General features: G+C 37.6%; 3 protein-coding genes and 1 pseudogene across 3 annotated transcripts; 2 read left to right on the top strand and 2 right to left on the bottom strand.

The window, feature by feature from the left end:
* Window positions 1-388: 388 nt before the first annotated feature.
* On the bottom strand, window positions 389-2,713 carry LOC121761081 (probable alkaline/neutral invertase B). The gene is made up of 4 exons (XM_042156674.1): window positions 2,266-2,713; window positions 1,458-1,892; window positions 869-1,382; window positions 389-795 (listed from the first exon to the last, which is right to left on the bottom strand). The coding sequence occupies exons 1-4, from the start codon at window positions 2,422-2,424 to the stop codon at window positions 500-502; spliced, it is 1,404 nt and encodes a 467-aa protein (XP_042012608.1). The 5' UTR covers window positions 2,425-2,713; the 3' UTR covers window positions 389-499.
* A 3,528-nt stretch (window positions 2,714-6,241) lies between these two features.
* LOC121760720 lies at window positions 6,242-6,628 on the bottom strand. The gene has a single exon (XM_042156349.1). It carries the CDS (start codon window positions 6,626-6,628, stop codon window positions 6,242-6,244), a length of 387 nt encoding a protein of 128 aa, XP_042012283.1.
* A 1,285-nt stretch (window positions 6,629-7,913) lies between these two features.
* LOC121761349 lies at window positions 7,914-10,532 on the top strand (annotated as a pseudogene).
* A 600-nt stretch (window positions 10,533-11,132) lies between these two features.
* On the top strand, window positions 11,133-13,203 carry LOC121762780 (V-type proton ATPase 16 kDa proteolipid subunit). The gene is made up of 3 exons (XM_042158772.1): window positions 11,133-11,333; window positions 11,881-12,166; window positions 12,841-13,203. The coding sequence occupies exons 1-3, from the start codon at window positions 11,255-11,257 to the stop codon at window positions 12,971-12,973; spliced, it is 498 nt and encodes a 165-aa protein (XP_042014706.1). The 5' UTR covers window positions 11,133-11,254; the 3' UTR covers window positions 12,974-13,203.
* Window positions 13,204-18,053: the final 4,850 nt, after the last annotated feature.

Below are 18,053 nucleotides of genomic sequence, written 5' to 3'. Positions count from 1 at the left end.
TATGATATACAAGAAAGTGGACAAGAGCAATTAAACAACCGAAAAATACAAACAAGGTCATAATTCTTTGAGTAGGAGTTAGTCTAGAAGTATTATTAAGAAAGCATGGAACAAATTCAACGAAAAAGTTGTAGAACAGCGATAAAATACCTTTATTCTTAATCAATGCAACAAGATTCGTTTTTCTTTTTTTTACATTTTCTACATATCTTTCAAATCTCATTCATGATCACGATACACTCTAAGAACTGCTACAAATTCAGGTAAAATAAAAATTCCTAGAAATTGTAATTTGCATTGCTTAATTTTTACTTTAATACTAGTACTACTCAAGAGACAAAGGATCACCACCACACAATAACATAGTACAAAAATTCGAGATGAACAATAAAAAATCTAGCAAGTTTGAGATAGATGAAGATATGAAATTTCCATAGCCTTACCATAAAAGCAACCAAATACTCCTATTACATATTTGTAGGTTTTACTTCATGTTTCATCAAGCAGTCCACGACGAAGATCGTCTCAACACAGGTTTAAAAAGCTTATCTTCCTTGATGGCGATCATACCTAAATGCGAAGGATCTTCAAGCAGCATTTTGGCAACCAAATACCCGGCCACGGACCACGTCTGGTGCTTCCTCGCTTGCTTCCCAATGTAGCGCCCCTGCTTCCCGTCGTAATACTCTGGCCAACCATCTTTCGACAACCTAGTCTCAGCCAGCTCGATGGCTCGCCTAGCGATCTGAGGACGCCTTGTCTTGATGCACGCTGCAGTGACGAGCCACAACAGCACTGCAAGTTCAACTCATTTCTTAGAAAAAACATTTAATTTAAGCTGAACTAAATGGGAAACTAGGTCTCAAACCTGGCCATGATCCACCATTGTGGTAGCTCCATCTCGTGTTTTTAGGATCGCATCCGGTCACAATCCGCCATTCGTGATTCTCGATAGCAGGGTAGCAAATGAGATCCATGATTGCAGATGACTGCTCTTGTGTTGCTAAGGATGAAAGGATCGCGATGCAGTTTCCCAAGCAGAACCAGCGGAAGTCCATATGCGAACGCCCTATATTCCCTATGAAGTAGCCTCCATGTAACGGCATGAAATCCATAACCCAGTCGGGCAGAGAATCAGGCATCACGTTGAACTTGTTCACCGCTGTGTGGGAGTACTCCTCTGTTTTGTACCTATATATGTCATTGAGCTGATTCAAATCCAGCCAGAAGTAGTTCCTCATGTGGTAGCTCAAGGCATGCTGCCGCTTCACTATTCGCTCTATAAGCTCCTTCCCTAGCCCGTCGTGCTTCAACAAGAGCATCGCGCATCTCAGAGCCATGAAGAACAGCGCTTGTATCTCAATCGGGTAACCATAAACACCCTAGCATTTGGTCAAAGACAAACAGAATGAGGAGGCAACATGAAGATGAATAATAAAAGATAACACAATGTTCACCATCCTACGATCAATCATCGAGCATCCATCAGCACAGAGGAGAGTGGGGAAGGTGTCGAATCCTTCTGAGAGGCATAAACTCAGTATGAGGTGTATGCCCTTCTGGCATTCGGGCTTATCGGCCAAGGACGTATCTCCAGTGGATTTAGTGTACGCTCGTAGAAGTATGATCCACCAAAAGCCGGAGTCAACTGGAGCCACCCTTCCTATTGCAGTCTCACCAAAATCTGCCATCAACGTCTCTGTATTCCTGACCGGATCGTGCAGTAGTACTTTAAAGCTAGCCGGCATAACACCTTCACCCAACTGGAACCGGTCAATTTTCTTCCCCCACCCTTGAAGGCGAATGGTCTTTAGAAGAAAATTCTTGACCACTTCAGGCTCACCATTCATTAAGAAAGCTAGTGCGCTTGGAACAAAATTCCTCACAAATACCTACACATGAGTTACATTATATTCTTCAAGAACCATGTGACCAGTTATAGCTTCCAAAAAATTTGAGACTCCAAGCATTAGCAAAAAAAATATCACTCACATACAAGTATTTGTCAACTATTCTAAGTTATATGCATTTTCCAATGTTAGCTCTTAAAATATAGCTTAGACCTTCTCTACACTTTTGACTAAAGCCTATCAAAACCTCCTCAATGTAGTTACTTGAGAAATTTGTTCACTTTATTCTCATCAATTCCCCCAAGTGTAGCACCTATGGCTATGAATCTATGATCTATCAACAAGAGTAAAGCAAGCATTTGTATGTATGATCCAACAAGTTCAACAACAATTAGATAATTTTGGGGGCCTTCACCTGATCATAGTTGAGTTTTTCATCAGAGCTATCCAAAGCAGCAATGGTGCCGACGGGCTGACCGCGAAAGTAAACGAGTGCTCTCCTCAAATCATCCCACGCCTCGGCTATCATGGGGTGTGGATCAGAGGCCATCATCCCATAGCCAAAATGCGACATGGGAGTATTGCAACCAGATCTTCTGCCAGGCGAATACAGGCTATCGAGATTATCAAAAGCTCGACTGAAGTTATCGGCTCTTGAAGATGGAAGAGGTGAGAAGCCCACAGAAAAATCATTAAGTGACTTGTCATCACATCATCTCTGCCTCTCCAGATTCAAAAGCCTTGGACGATCTACAAACCTAGACAAATCATACTCATCTAATTCGATCGAATCACCGTTATTAACACTACCATTTTGCAGCACTTCCACATTTAATGTGGACATTTTTTATAATCCTCAAACTACCAATTCTAGTCGATACCTGCATTTTCAAATTCAGCTGTATAAGCACACGGTAATTGAACAACACAAATACAGAGTGTAAAAAGGGAAAATCGCATTGCTAGGCTAGTTTGCCTTTAAAATAACGAAAATGTATCCATTTTGTTATCTATTCCACATATGGGGAAAACACCAATGCCAATGGCGTGTATATAAGTAAAAACGCCAATGGTAATGGCGTGTCTTTGAGTAAAGACGCCAGCGTGGATGACGTTTTATACTGTCTTCGTATTCCACCCGTATTTTCTCCAAATACAGTTTAAATAAAACACGCTACTCAAGTTGGTGTGTTTAAATGAAAAACGCTTCTAAGGTTGGCGTGTTTAGGAAATAAGACGCCGAAACGAATTGCGTCTTTTGGTAAAGACGCCATCGAGGTTGGTGTGTTATAATTAGAGAGTAAAGACGCCAACACGAGTGGCGTGTTTACACAGAATCATATAGCCGCCTCATCCAGATCGCGAATAAACGCCAACCACACACTTCGCGAAAACTCATCCAAAGCAGCGCCCCTCTCGTCGCGATTTCGCCCTCCTCTCCGTGATTTCGCCCTCCATTCATCAATCGGTGCTTGTTTTCCCCAAATTCGTATATTTTTTTCGGTTAGTATGCTTATCTTTTACATTATTAGAGTAATTGTTGGATAGTTAGCTATGGTTTTTAATGGGTTGTGAATTGAGTTGAAATTGATGTTGCATTGTTAGGGTTTAAGTGAATTTGTGTATTGTTAAGATAGTTGAGATATTGATATTTAGCTAGAGTTTAAATTTGATTATAAACCTAAACCCTATGGTTGTTATGGCTTAAAAAGTGGGCAAATTGATTTGGTTTATGTGGTTTTTGGTTTATTTAGGTTTTATTTGGCTTATAAACCTAAACCCTAGTAACAAATTATTGATGTATATTGTTTAGTTTGAATTGTTTAATTATTATTAAGCATATTGGCTTGTTTGAATAGCATTATCGTGGATTAATAGTTGAGATGTTGGTGTTTAGTTAGGGTATAAATTATTGAAATTGTTTAGGTTGATGTATGTTGTTTAGTTAAAATTGTTAATGTTTTGTAGTTAAATTGATGTATGTTATTTAGTTAACTGATGAATTGATGTAGTTAAATTGATTTATGTTGTTTAGTTAATTGATGAATTGACGTAGGTGAATTGATATTTGTTGTTTAGTTAAAATTGTTATAGTTAAAATTGTTAATGTTTTGAATTGTGAATGTTGTGTAGGTGAACTATGACATCATCTTCAAGTGCTCGCCAAAGACTATTATGTGGTCATGAGGACCCCTCCATATTATATCTGCAGAGACAACACGTCTCGAATAACATATGGGCAGGAGTGCCATCAGAAGATGTACGCTGCAGAAGGTACGAAGATGTACGACCGGCTACCCCAAAATATGCATGCCAAATCCACAGCCGGTAATCAGCTACGGCCTCGAGGATCATCGTGGGATTCTTTCCCTTGTAGCCGGTCGTGTAGAACCCTTTCCAGGCAGCAGGGCAGTTCTTCCACTCCCAATGCATACAATCTATGCTGCCTAACATACCCGGGAACCCATGATTCTCCCCGTGCATCTGCAGCAGCTCCTGGCAGTCTTCGGGGGTTGGGCTTCGAAGGTACTGCTCACCGAATATTTCAACCACGCCCTGACAAAAATACTTCATATATTCAAGGGCATTCGTCTCGCCGATGTGGAGGTACTCGTCCCACATGTCTGCCGCGCCTCCGTAGGCCAGCTGCCTGATTGCCGCAGTGCACTTTTGAATAGGTGTGTGCCCGGGTCTGCCAGCCACATCGTGCCTAAAGCGGAAACACAGATATCGACGCTCCAAAGCGTCGACAATACGCATAAACAGGGCTCTGCTCATCCTAAAACGGCGCCTGAAAAGGTTGGCGTTAAACCGCGGCTCCGGTGCGAAGTAGTCTTCGTATAGCCGCTGATGTGCAGCTACGTGATCCCGGTCAATCACTGCTCGGCGGTGGACAACGGGTCGAGGTTGAGGAACCGCCGGCTGCGAGGCCAGTTGTAGCAGTCGGTCTATCTCTCGGGACGTATAGGCATCCAAATGTTCGTTCAAACGCCGTTCGTACTCCTCAGCATCCCCACCACTACCACTACTACTACCACCCGCGTTACTCATTTCACGTTGTTGATCTTGTACAGAAATTAAGATAGAGAGAGTACTCGTTAAAACAAGTGGTGCGAATGAAAATGTCGCGCAAATCGCGTATATATAGTGTTTCAAAAAAAAAAATTGGCTCGCCGGTTCCTCGCTGATCGGGAGGCTGCAATAGCGGCGAGCCGATCGGCGAGAGAATCGGTGAGCGCCAGGGAATCGGCGTTACCTCGCCGAGATTCTCGCCGATTTGGCGCTCGCCGGCTGCAATAGTTCGGCGAGCGCCAAAAATCGGCAAGCCGCTCGCTAGCCGACCACTAGAGATGCTCTTAGGTGAAATTAGATTCAACACTCAACCGTGCACCCTATAAAAACTTTAATCTGTATTTTTGGTTTATTTTTAACACTGAATGTATTATTTTTTTGAATAAATTCGCAGTTTTTGGCTTAAACTTATCGCATTTCACAATATTCATTATGTTTCACGGATAATTTGTACTAGTAATGTTGTAAAGTTCATAGTTGCAACTCGTATTTTATAAACCGAGCTTTTTAGCCTAACCCTTCTACATCTACTAAGGTTTAATTAGCGGCTTTAGCATATGATGATCAAACGAAATATAGCTGCGTTTATTTTGATATTTACATATTTTTTTCAGAATTTAATGTTCATAATTTTCACTGTAAACATTCTGCATTTTTAAGTTCTTCTTATTGGATAGTACTTATAAATTAAAAACAAACATAACTTTGAGAAACTAAGATATTTTAATACGGAGGAGTACTATATTTGATTGTACATTTGTATCCTGTCTCTGTCTAGGAACAATATGTAAAATATTGGATAGTTAGTAAAGATAAGATAGTAACGGAGTACAGTAATAATAATTTAACAATTCAGTATTTTCATAACTACTAATAAAGATAACATAGTAAAATTAATTTCCATATATAACACATTTTAAACAAAAAAGGTCATATCTTTCTAATTGTACCCATACTCACGAGTCAGACTCTGGCATAGTATAATAGATAGATTTGTATTTTACCAAACTTAGAATTACGTCTACAATTGTCTAATCAATAAATTTATAATACTACTAATCTCGGCCACATCAGTAGCATGAAATATCTCATCTCAACCGCTTTCAAAAAAATTGTCACTAACAATAAAAAAGTTACCCAAGCCATATGGAAAAAACAGTCTCTCCAACTATTAAAAAGGAAAAAGGTTACAAGGAGAAATCCTAGACATTTTTATATGAGCTAAGTTCTAAATTCAAACCCATATATACCAACGAAACTATAAATATGATAATATTGATTTGGAGTTAGAAGAGAAAGGTGATTTTGTTGAAGGTAGACTAATCGGAACTCCCAAAACGGAACCATCTAGACTGAACTGAAGACTGGTAAGACAGCAGCAGGAGCAGCGCCACCAGCACGAGCGCCACGCCCCATGGGAATGTGCCCGCCTCCCGGAACCTGATACCCCCTACACTGCTAAGCAGGCTCGAACGCAACAAAAACACGAGCAAAACAGGAGCCACAAACATTAAAATCTTGAAATTGAACATAGCATAATGCATTAACTCCCTGTACGTTGCGTACTGAGAGAGCGATAACAAGAAGACGACGATGGCGAAAACTGTGACCAGAGGAAGAGGAGGCGCGGAGATGGACGACAAGGCTTGCCCTGTCCAGCCGTGTTTCCACTCCGGGCCTCGTTTCCTCATGTTGTTCCAAGCCATTTCTTTCTCCTCTGTATTGTGCTCTGCTTCAAGAATGTGGAAGTGACATATAGGAGAGGAAAAAGGCAAGAGTTGCTTTACAAGGAGACTTCAGCATATCTGCTTTATGATGAATTACAGTTTACTCAATATGGATTCCTGCATCTAATCAAGAAAAAGGATATTGAAATTAGGTTCTTAAATAAAGCAAGTATATGATTCCAGTTATTCTTCAGCCACAAGTTCCATATATACACATATAGAGAAGTTCCCAAACAATAGGCAAATAAACTGAATATACAGTTTCAAAATTGAGGCACACATCGGCCTCCTTCAGCTTTCTGATACGAATGCATAGATTCAAGAGCAGTTTGATAGGATAGATAACTCATCTATCTTGAAATCATATAACCTAAAATATGTATTTAACATGTTTTGTTTATTTTTCATATCAAATTGTCCCTCAAAATAGTCCATACATGCTCGCATGCAATAACAATTTTAGCTATCTTTAGATGATGGAAGCAAACATCAAAATTTTACAAAATATAGTGCAGAACAAGTACTTCATACATATACTACGCAAAACCAGAATAAAACTCTTCATAGATGATAATACTATCCAAATATTCATCAAAACGACTCAAAAAAAGTAAAAGACTGCAGCAAAAATAGGTATTGTCTTTGTCTCATTGATCATTTTTCTTTTTTTTTTTATTTGAACTAATTAAAATAACTACTTTGAGATTTTAGAATAAAATCTTTTGTAATTTTGAGAATTAACGTGATGTAGACGTGACAATATGCATGTAGTTCCATGTCAATTCTCTAGTTATTGAAAAAATATACTAATTTTTATTTTTATTATAAATTCAAAGTTAATGAAAAACTACATTTATCCATTAAAAACATTAAAAATAGCTCTGTTTTTACTTTTTGGCTAGTCTCTATCTATTGAGTAGTTTTTTTTCTTTTAATGAAGTACATTTTTTCTTTTAATGAAGTACAGTAGGTTTCATTTCCTACTAAACAGTTCAACTATTTTTTATATTTATCTATCTCTTTTATTTTAGTACTAATTTTACACAGCAATCCACCTATTACTATCATGCAATCTTTAAACGCATACTAAATGAATATGACTGGATAACGTGCCACATGGCCGTACGAGATTAGTGGTACATTGTCACTTTAAAAAGGGTTGTCATCTTAACATAATCCTATTTAATATTTCGTAATTACTTATATTGTGGAGTATAGTACATAATGTTAAAATACTTTCTAATTACGTAATTCTTCTATTTCTGCCTCCTAGTAGTAATGTAGTATCACATTCAACAATTTACTTTTCTGGCTGAAAATTCTTTTCCCCGTTACTACATGTCCAATTTCAGTTGGCTTCACTCAAAACAGCTCTGTTCTCATTAGTTTCGGACAAGAAAAAGTCGAAAATGACAATTAGGGTTTATCTGATCGTGTCTCTACTACTCTTCTCATCTTTTCTGCAAAGTAAGCACTCTGATCCTGACCCATTTCATTTCAACTGCCATTTGTTTTATTATTGATTGATTGGGCACATCTATATTTTGGTTTCTTGTGTCAGTTTCATGTCCTTGATTCTGCACCTTTTCGAAATCAAGGGTTTATGTAAGATTTTTCTACGAATTCCGGTTCACCCAGTGATGAACTGGATCAGATCGAGTTTTGGTTTTAATGTGTATCTATTTTAGATTGCTGCCCTATGAATTTTGATAAATGCTAGTACTAATGTTTACTATTTAGCATTTTCGGATGCATGCTTGTGAATTCGTGGCTCTGGACTGCCATATAGAAATTCATAGGAGTATGATAAAACTCGAATTTCTATTCTGAAAGTCCTAGTAATTTATTGCTGGCTTTGTTGTTGGATTTTTGTCTACCTATTTGATCTGTTGTTATTCCTAGTTGATTTCTAATTTGATTTCTGAATTTAAATTGGAACTTGCTAAACTTCCCCATGTTGTCAGTTACATTTTGTATAATCTGGAAATGAATTCTATGTTCTTATCACTGTTTATGTCTCAACAGTTGCATGATGCGAACCAGATCCTGATGCGGAAGTTGATTCCCATGACGATGGAGGGGATCTCGGGATTGTTGGCGATGACGTCCAAGATTTCAGTGGAGGAAACTTTAGTCCAGCCGCAGGCGTCGAAACCATATGTGTTTTCCCCAAAAACCCCTCAAAATGTTAGCTTCTCCCTATATCTGTAATGTTGTTTATCAAGTCTATTGTTGGCTTTCTGTGGTATTTGAATTGTATCCGAGATTGGTAACTTTAATTTTTTAGCTATAGCAGCTGGAGAAGAAAGTGAACTTCTTGTTGGAATTGGAAATGGAGGTGAGCCTATGCTAAATTATTATCCAAGTTTCTTTTTTTCTGTCCAATGTACTGTTTTAGCTAAACGCGTCGAATCATGGTATTATGGTATACCCTGTGGCCATATGGTCTTCAGATGTTTTTTCCTAAGATCATTATTAGTTATGCTGCATGTCAATTGGTTGATCTGCAGCATATGATTTTAGGTTTGTTATATTTTTACGGCAATTTCAGGAGAATCAAGTATAAATGTTATTGCAATCCAAGCCAGCGTTTGTCTTCCATTTGATCACCGCTACTTGATTCAAAATCTTTCGTCGCATGTATTGTTGCTTTGCTCCTTTTGCATAGTGTTCCAAAAAGGCTGATACAATAGTCAGTCACTCATGTAGTCTTGGTTTCATCCTCTCATACACTATACTGAAGCAGTCCTTCTTTTGAAACTCTGTTTCTGTTGATTATTGTTATGCTATGCATGATTTTAAGGTTTTTACCAAATACTCCTATAATTTTTTTGCTGAGATTATGGATCTGGGTTCAGCAGCTCCTTTTTGAATTGAATCCTATTCATGGTGAAATGATATATTGGATATCTCTGATAGTGTCCATACATTTCGTTTTACTAGGCATTTAACAATCATCTGTACCACTGTCAGCTCAAGCAACTTTCCCGTACATTTTTGTTGTTAGCAAGTTCTTATAGGTAACCATTTAAAAACTGTAGAAATATACTGCTCAACTTTCCTGATCTATATATCCCTTTGTATCAATTTGCTTTGAATTGTTGATCCTTTTTCTTTGTCTTGGAATATGATCTTATTGGAACTATTGTTTATGAGATCGACCAGAATCCTTACCAGAGCACTTTCTACAATGGAACAATCGAGGTTACTGAAGTAGGCGGCCTGCTGAGTGTTGAGTCAGTGTTCTTGTTTTGTCTTGCTGTAGCCCTCCTTGGTCTTCTTGGCATCTGGCTACGCGGCCAAATTCAGAATTTTTCGAAGGTGATCATTCTTTCTGCTCTTGTACTGCAATATCTTGATTGTGGAAACCCTTATGACGTCTAGAAAACCAAGAGGGTTGCAAAGGTCGAAGTTGGAACTGGGACAACTGATGGCAATATGGATGAGTGGCTGCAGGTTTGCTTCTTAGTTCTTTCTACATACGCTTGAAAACACGACTCTTCAAACTATTTGTTTTTTGCCAAGCACTGTATTGATCCAACCAAGGCAAGCTTGGCGGTGTGTGACAATTTATCTGTATCAGTTATGCATAGGGTACTGCGTATACCCAAGCTCAGGCGAACAAATCAAAGAAGAAGTAGACGAGCAGCTATTGGTTCGACACACAAGGAAAATCTAGAAGAGGTTAAGTAAAAGAGAATAGTATAGATAGGACTTAACCTTCGGTATTGTAGCATGAGTTTCCTTTTCTTTTTTAACAATTTATACAGACTTAGAATGAACTTGACAAAGGTGGTCGTGGGTTTTTGTAATGATTATTTCACTGTCAATTGTGAACTCGCACAATTTTTATCGGCATCAGCAATAAGACTTTTTTCCTGAATCCTGATCCCTGCCCTAACATTATTCCTTATCCACTCTCTTCACCATTCATTAACATTTCTTAATTTTTAATCAATATTTATTTCATATATTGATTGTAGAACCATGGGAAGACAAATTACATGAAAATGGCAATACCCCCTACGTGAAAAACCGAAAATAACAATTACAAAAAATAAATAGAAATAAAATAAGCAATTGCAAATGTTGGTCACCATACTTAATCCACCAGATAATTGCGAAGTGCTTTAATATTACCCACATCACAGAGTAAATTCAGTATTTATACAATTGAGACATTCGAAATATATAACATTGTTACATTCGAAATAAATTAATTACCACTATTAATAACCATTTCGCAAAAAAAAAAAGAGAATACTATAGTCCCAATCATGTATTAATCCTAACATTGGCCAGCAATGCATAGACTTCACCACCAGATATCAACAATTAATGGGTTTAAAAATTAGTACTTAAATAGGCCTGAAAACTGATAATCTGACCCGGCCCATAAAAGGAAAAAAAGAATCTAAAGTTGAAGAAGCCACGTGTTGCATTCTATGCTCAACCATATTTTTATAAGCTGTCTCAACACCAATCACACGCACATTGAGAGATTTCACATTACACTGGACACAGATCAACAGATCTAAGCTCCCAACCCTAGTGATACAGTTTTCCTCAGATTCTTTTAATTCAGGTCTACTTCCGACTGCAATTATGTCTTCCACATTCAGTGGCGATGAAACTGCTCCATTCTTCGGATTCCTTGGCGCTGCTGCTGCCCTCGTCTTCTCTTGTAAATTCTTATCGCATCTAATATTTCTCACTTTTCATTCTAATTTTGTTAGAATTTATTGGAAGGATTTAGTTTTCTTCCATTCACTAGAGATTATGGATTGTGTCAGTTTGTTATGCTGCCTCCTCTATATACTTTTATGGATCTCATGTTCTTATTAACTGTCTTCATTCCAATTGCTTAAGTAACAATTTTCTCTTTTTACTGAAAACTAATGAAGCTCTTATTTACATTTTGCACACTGATCTGGTCCATCTGGAATCTGGATCACTGTTGGTTGGGATTCATTTTCTGTTGGCTGAGTAATTGTCCAGATTTCATACTTCTTGATGTATTGTTTCTGTTCGACTTTAGCTCAATTTTTCAATTTCCCAACAATATTTATATTTGGTTCTTCCTTGATACAATTTCAGATTCTCTTATAAAATCTTGTTTCCATGCATTAGATTGTGTTTTGGATTGTCGTATATTCTATTGTACTACCATTAGATTGATTTGTTGTTGGCCTATTCGGTGGGGATCTGAAGTAATGAAGTTGTTGTTATAGGTATGGGTGCTGCCTATGGGACAGCTAAGAGTGGTGTAGGTGTGGCATCAATGGGAGTGATGAGGCCAGAGCTCGTCATGAAATCGATTGTGCCAGTGGTCATGGCTGGTGTTTTGGGTATATACGGTTTGATTATTGCTGTCATTATCAGCACAGGTATCAACCCTAAAGCCAAGTCCTACTACCTTTTTGATGGTTATGCCCATCTTTCTTCTGGTCTTGCCTGTGGCCTAGCTGGCCTTGCTGCTGGAATGGCTATCGGCATTGTTGGTGATGCTGGTGTTAGGTATGGATATCTTATTACCTCTGAGCTGTAGTGATTATGAATTCTTTTGGTGGACATAATGTAGTCGATTGCCTTTGTTTTTGCATTAACATGTCTGGTTGAATTGATTTAACTGTTTTTCTTCTACCATTCTTTTAATATGGTCTTGAGTTTGATAATAAGGGATGGAAGTAGATTATGCATCAAATAATTTATCTTCTGTAATTCGCATTTATTAGTTACTTTACAGTAGCTACTCCTTTTCAGCAAATTAAATATCTAAGAATTTTCCAGTTCGAAACTAACTGTGGAGCTCTTTATGGTTGTCAACACGTGACTTGAAAAATGTTATGTCGTAGTATGAGCACTTTCCTGATTATGTGCTGTATCTTATTCATGGAACAAACCCTCGTTTATCTGTCAAGCTGAGTTGTGGAAGGAACAAATGACATGTCTATTTTTTAGGCTATGGAATCAACATGTCTATATTTTGTTGATAGACCTTACGGAAGCAAAACCTATTGTATATAGAAATTACTTGCCATACTACGTTCCTACAATACCTCTGTAGATATGATAGTACTTTCATTAGCTTCTTATTCATAATAATGTACACAGTCTTAGAACTGGGCACTTGGATTATAGAAGTTTATTCTTCTGTCTTTCTCATAGCAAGCATGCAATGTTATTTGCAGGGCCAATGCACAGCAACCAAAGTTATTTGTGGGAATGATCCTTATTCTTATTTTCGCTGAAGCGTTGGCACTCTATGGTCTTATTGTGGGAATTATTTTGTCTTCACGAGCTGGCCAGTCTAGAGCTGACTAGGAAGCATGCCATTAATTTAATTGCATTGAAGAGTATATAGTACTCCTGGAATTCAGAGTCAGGAGAAAATTTCAATTGTGGCAGGTTTGAGGGAACCATGTTGTACTACGATTAATTTCACGGTTGATGATGTTGGATTATTATTATTTTTGTTTCTTGATGCTATTTGTATACATTTACTCGTTTTCTGCAGAATAAAAAGCTTGTAGAGCTGTGTATATCGAATTTAATTGATTTGTGTTTCTTCACTTCTTGGAGTTGTTATATGCAAACAGTTATAAGGCATGGACATGGAAATAAGTGTAGATTGGTATTTCATCATATTTACTGAATGCCTGAAACTTAGTGGTGGCTTAGAGTTCCCAGAACCAGAAGTTGACATTATGTTTCTTAGATTTCTGTTAAAATCCCACTAGTTATACAACCAACTCTAAATATTAGTGTCTGAACCGATGTTTGAAAAATTCGCCACCTGCGACGTTTGTAAGTGTCTCTATAGAAGAAGTCGAATATTGGGCCTATAAGCTTGTTAGTATCTCGTAGATGATTGCATCTATATTGACGAAGCCTTTTTACTGTGACATTTCTTTAAGCGTCTATGTAGAATAGGCAGAATATTAGTGCATTTTATGTACGTATCTAAAATTTGCCACTTTGCCCTCTTTTGAGACACCTATTAGTGCCGCAAAATGTTTGAAAATTCCACCATCTTGTTTGTGGAAGTGCCCTTATGGCTCATAGACGAAGTATAACCGTGTTAAGTTTTGTTGAGCCCATATATATATTTAATACCATGAACCAAACATAATATATATTTAATCACAGATATAATGTTTTAAATGAACGAGCCGATATATAGTGTAGAATATTAGGATCTTGTAGAGGCATACGTCGCGTCTCAGTATAATTTACTGAATTTGCTCCATGTGAGACCTTTCTCAGAATATGTCCAGTTATATTTTGCAGAATTCACTCTCTACCGAGACATTTGATTAAGGTATATCCTAAGGGGTGCTCTATTAAATTCGCTAAGATCAATTTTACTCAAATGTCACTATTAATCTTATTTGGTATTCTCCCGAAATCAAGCATCGAGATGAATTTACCCAATTAAACAACATTCATAAAATTCAATATTATGTAGTTAATCAATGCCGTAAGTATTCCCATAATTCTTAGTTATGGAATAAACTAATTAAATCAGATACTGAGTCTGTGTTTCATTTATGACATGTCATGCAGCGCATACATAACTCAAGGTTTGGAACTTTGTGAATTTGGCTTAGGAATAAATATGACATTATCAGCGCATGCCTTAATTATTTGACAGCTTCACAAAATAAAGTTGCACTTTTCATTGAAGCTTAACATTTTATGTGGTGCGGCACTTTATAAATGATAATGCAGATATAATAAGTTTGAGTTAGAGAATTTAAGGTTGTGTGCTGGGATTGAAAGAGAAATAGGGGGCAAAATATTTGTTTATTAGTGTAGTAAATTACAGTGACAGCCTCAACTCTTGTTGCTAGCTAGTTGGCTATGACAATCACTTACAAGTACAACTACTAGTTGACCAAAAAACGGCTACAAATTTAAGGTTTGGACTTTGGTCTACAAGTATACATCAATTATTGTGACATGCTTTTACAAGGACCGACTTTGTTTATGGTCTAGTCATTTTGTACATCCTATATATGTTTCACTTTTACATTGATACTTTTTTTCAATTTCCTCCCTCAGAATACATCACTACCCCAATATACATCCTCCAAATATTTATATCTCGAAAAGTTTTATTAACTATATACTCCCTCCGTCCCAATAAATATGAAACGTTTGCTTTTTGATGCGGGATTTTATGTCGTGTTGTTTTGTGAGTTAAAAAAGAGAGAGTAAAGTAAGAGAGAGAAAAGTAGAAATAAAGTTATTTTTATTTTAGGAAACGTTTCATTTTTAATGGGACAACCTAAAAAAGAAAACGTTTCATTTTTAATAGTACAGAGAGAGTGTATTGAATAGTTTTGTTTTGTTGATTTTTTTTCTTGATTATTTAACCAAATAATTTTGTATTCACTACCTTACCTAAAAACTCCATCCACAAAGGGTTGCTCATTATTGCATTTGCAACTAAAAACGAGATAATACTAAAGTATCCTAATGTTTCAAAATGAAATAAAGAAAATCTCATCTACATTTTTGGTCAATTTAATATCGCACTCCAAATTGACATGTTAGTTTGTTTAAGAGTTCCACACATACCAATTTATTGAAATGTACAAATCAAATGATAAGGATATAAATGCTTTAAGACAATAATAAGGGTTTGAGGATATGTTTAGGATGGTGATATATTTATCCTTGAGCATCATGTCATGTATATGATGTTATTTTATCATAATTTTTTGCTTACATCGATTATTTATCAACTTCTCATTTTTTGATACTACTAGAATATACACAATATCTAATTATTACTTCGTGTCGCAGGAGTTGGATTTTTGATAGGGTCCTCGATCTTGTGAATCTCGTCAAGCATATCTCGTCCAACATATCTTCTTGATTTTGTTTATTTAGCATATCTTCTATTTTAGTTAGTTATCTTTATTTATTCTCCATATCTTTTGTAATCGGTTATTTTAATTATGTTTCTTGATTAGCAAGACATATGTTAGGGTTTAGAATTCTATATAATAGAATTCTATCGTATTTTCATTCATTGAGAAATAAAGTATAAACTTATTCTCATTCCCGATTCTGGCGGAAATCGCCCCCTAGCACCTCAACTAGGGTTTATCTTCCTTTTATTCTCGTTTCAAACGTGCGTGCTCAATCCCGATAGAATAAGGTTCTATCAATTGGTGCTTCCATTGATTACTCTTCCTCCATCCCTCAATCACTCTAAAAAAACTCACGCTATTTTCTTCCCTCAACCTTCTATGGCGACGACCAGAAAAATTGAGGAAATCCTTGCCAAGCTCTCGGCCACTGTCACCATCGCAAGCGCAAAAAAGCCATCGGACCAGCAGCCAGACGTGACGCCTATGCGCAGTTGGTCGTTACCACCTTCAGTCACACAAACACCAATAGGTGTCCAGCCTTTCACCCTGCCACGCCTCCGTTTGGAACCACCACGTTTCGACGGAGAGGATGCCTTGGATTGGATCGGTAAGATCCAACAATACTATAATCACCACTACACACCGTTGGACGATTGCCTTCATCTTATAAAATATTTATTCGATGAACCAGCATCAGATTGGATGGAGTATTGGGAGGAAAATAACAAAGGTAAGGGCTGGGAAGAGTTCTTGTTAGCCGTAAAGCAGCGATTCGATCCTGATTATGCGACTATGTCGGTCGATTGGCTACTCTACTGCAAACTTCTACGGTCGAAGCCTATCAAACATCGTTCGAATCATTGCTACAAAAGGCTCCGCACATTGAGGATTCGACGCTATCTTCTTTGTTCATTGCGTGCCTCAAATTTCCGCTGAAACAGGTAGTACTCATGCGACGGCCTAGCACACTCCAAGAAACTTTCGCTATCGCCAACAAATTAGACCAGCGGCAACCCAGCCACACAACGGCGTTCCCAGTCGTGAACCGGGAGCCCAATTGCCCGTCACCGCAGCAAAATGAGGAGGTCGCACAAGAGGTGGAATTGGTTGATAATGATGTCCTTGTTGACAAAGATTGCATATTGAACTCTAGTAGGGTGGCCGACGTGAAGAATGCCTGGGGCAATTGTGAGGAGTCGACGAAGAAGATTCACACATCGTTGTTGAATCTTGAGGTTGAGAGCCCGACGCTTATTGCGGAGATTTTACACACAGGGAATACGGGACTGCCCTGCCGAACAGTCGACTCCGCCTCATCTTTCAAGATGCTTCGAAATTGCATGGCAGACCCCGACGACTATTCCATAGATGTTTCGAATGTTGTTCGTCGGCGATATGATCCATCTTACTACACGATTTATTTGGAAGAAACAAGTGAATATAAGCTTCATGAGGATGAACATGGGAAGGAATATGTTTGGTGTGTAGCAGTTTCAAACAGATGGGGGATATTCTTCAAGTTTCGGTTGTTTAAGGTACATGATATGTATTATCTAGACTTCGATGAATTTAGTGTGGTTGATGCTCATTCTAGTGCTTTATACTTCACCAAATCTGATTTATTGGTAAAAATTGACTCGTTATATTTGCGGAGCTTATTACATTCTCGGTGGAATGATGAGATGAGAGGAGTGTGTGTTTTCGACCCATGAGATTTTGAGAGTACATCCACCTTGAGAAGGAGTCACTCATGTTCTTATTGGAGCGATTCTCGTGGTTTTATAAGGAAGTTAGTAGCTCTTAAAGGAGTTGATGCATTGGTGAGAGAGGTGGCTAGCACAAAGGATGGATCAGAGAACGTTTTCGATGATTATCCAGAGACGATTGTGGATGGTTACTTCATTGATGCAACAATTGTCAAGCAATTCGGTTGGAAGGAGATCCTTATTGGGTACAATGATAGCTATGACGGAAGAGAATTAGTGTCCTACTTGGTGCGATGAAAGGAGTTCGTATTTTTGACCCTGGAGATTTTGAGAGTACTTTCACCTTGGACGAGACACTCGTGCTCTTATTTCATCACCCACCTTGAGGGCAAGGTGGTTTTCAACGGCGGGAGAGTTGATAGGGTCCTCGATCTTGTGAATCTCTTCAAGCATATCTCGTCCAACATATCTTCTTGATTTTGTTTATTTAGCATATCTTCTATTTTAGTTAGTTATCTTTATTTATTCTCCATATCTTTTGTAATCTTTTATTTTAATTATGTTTCTTTAATAGCAAGACATATGTTAGGGTTTAGAATTCTATATAATAGAATTCTATCGCATTTTCATTCATTGAGAAATAAAGTATAAACTTATTCTCATTCCCGGTTCTGGCGGAAATCGTCCCCTAGCACCTCAACTAGGGTTTATCTTCCTTTTATTCTCGTTTCAAATGTGCGTGCTCAATCCCGATAGAATAAGGTTCTATCAATTTTGTAGGAATTTTCAAACAAATAACTCTCTTTTATCGGCTCA

This window comes from Salvia splendens, chromosome 13 (genome assembly GCF_004379255.2).
Source record: "Salvia splendens isolate huo1 chromosome 13, SspV2, whole genome shotgun sequence".
Taxonomy (NCBI): domain Eukaryota; kingdom Viridiplantae; phylum Streptophyta; class Magnoliopsida; order Lamiales; family Lamiaceae; genus Salvia; species Salvia splendens.
The sequence above is the reverse complement of the archived record's forward strand: the minus strand, read 5'-3'. Positions and strand labels throughout refer to the sequence as shown.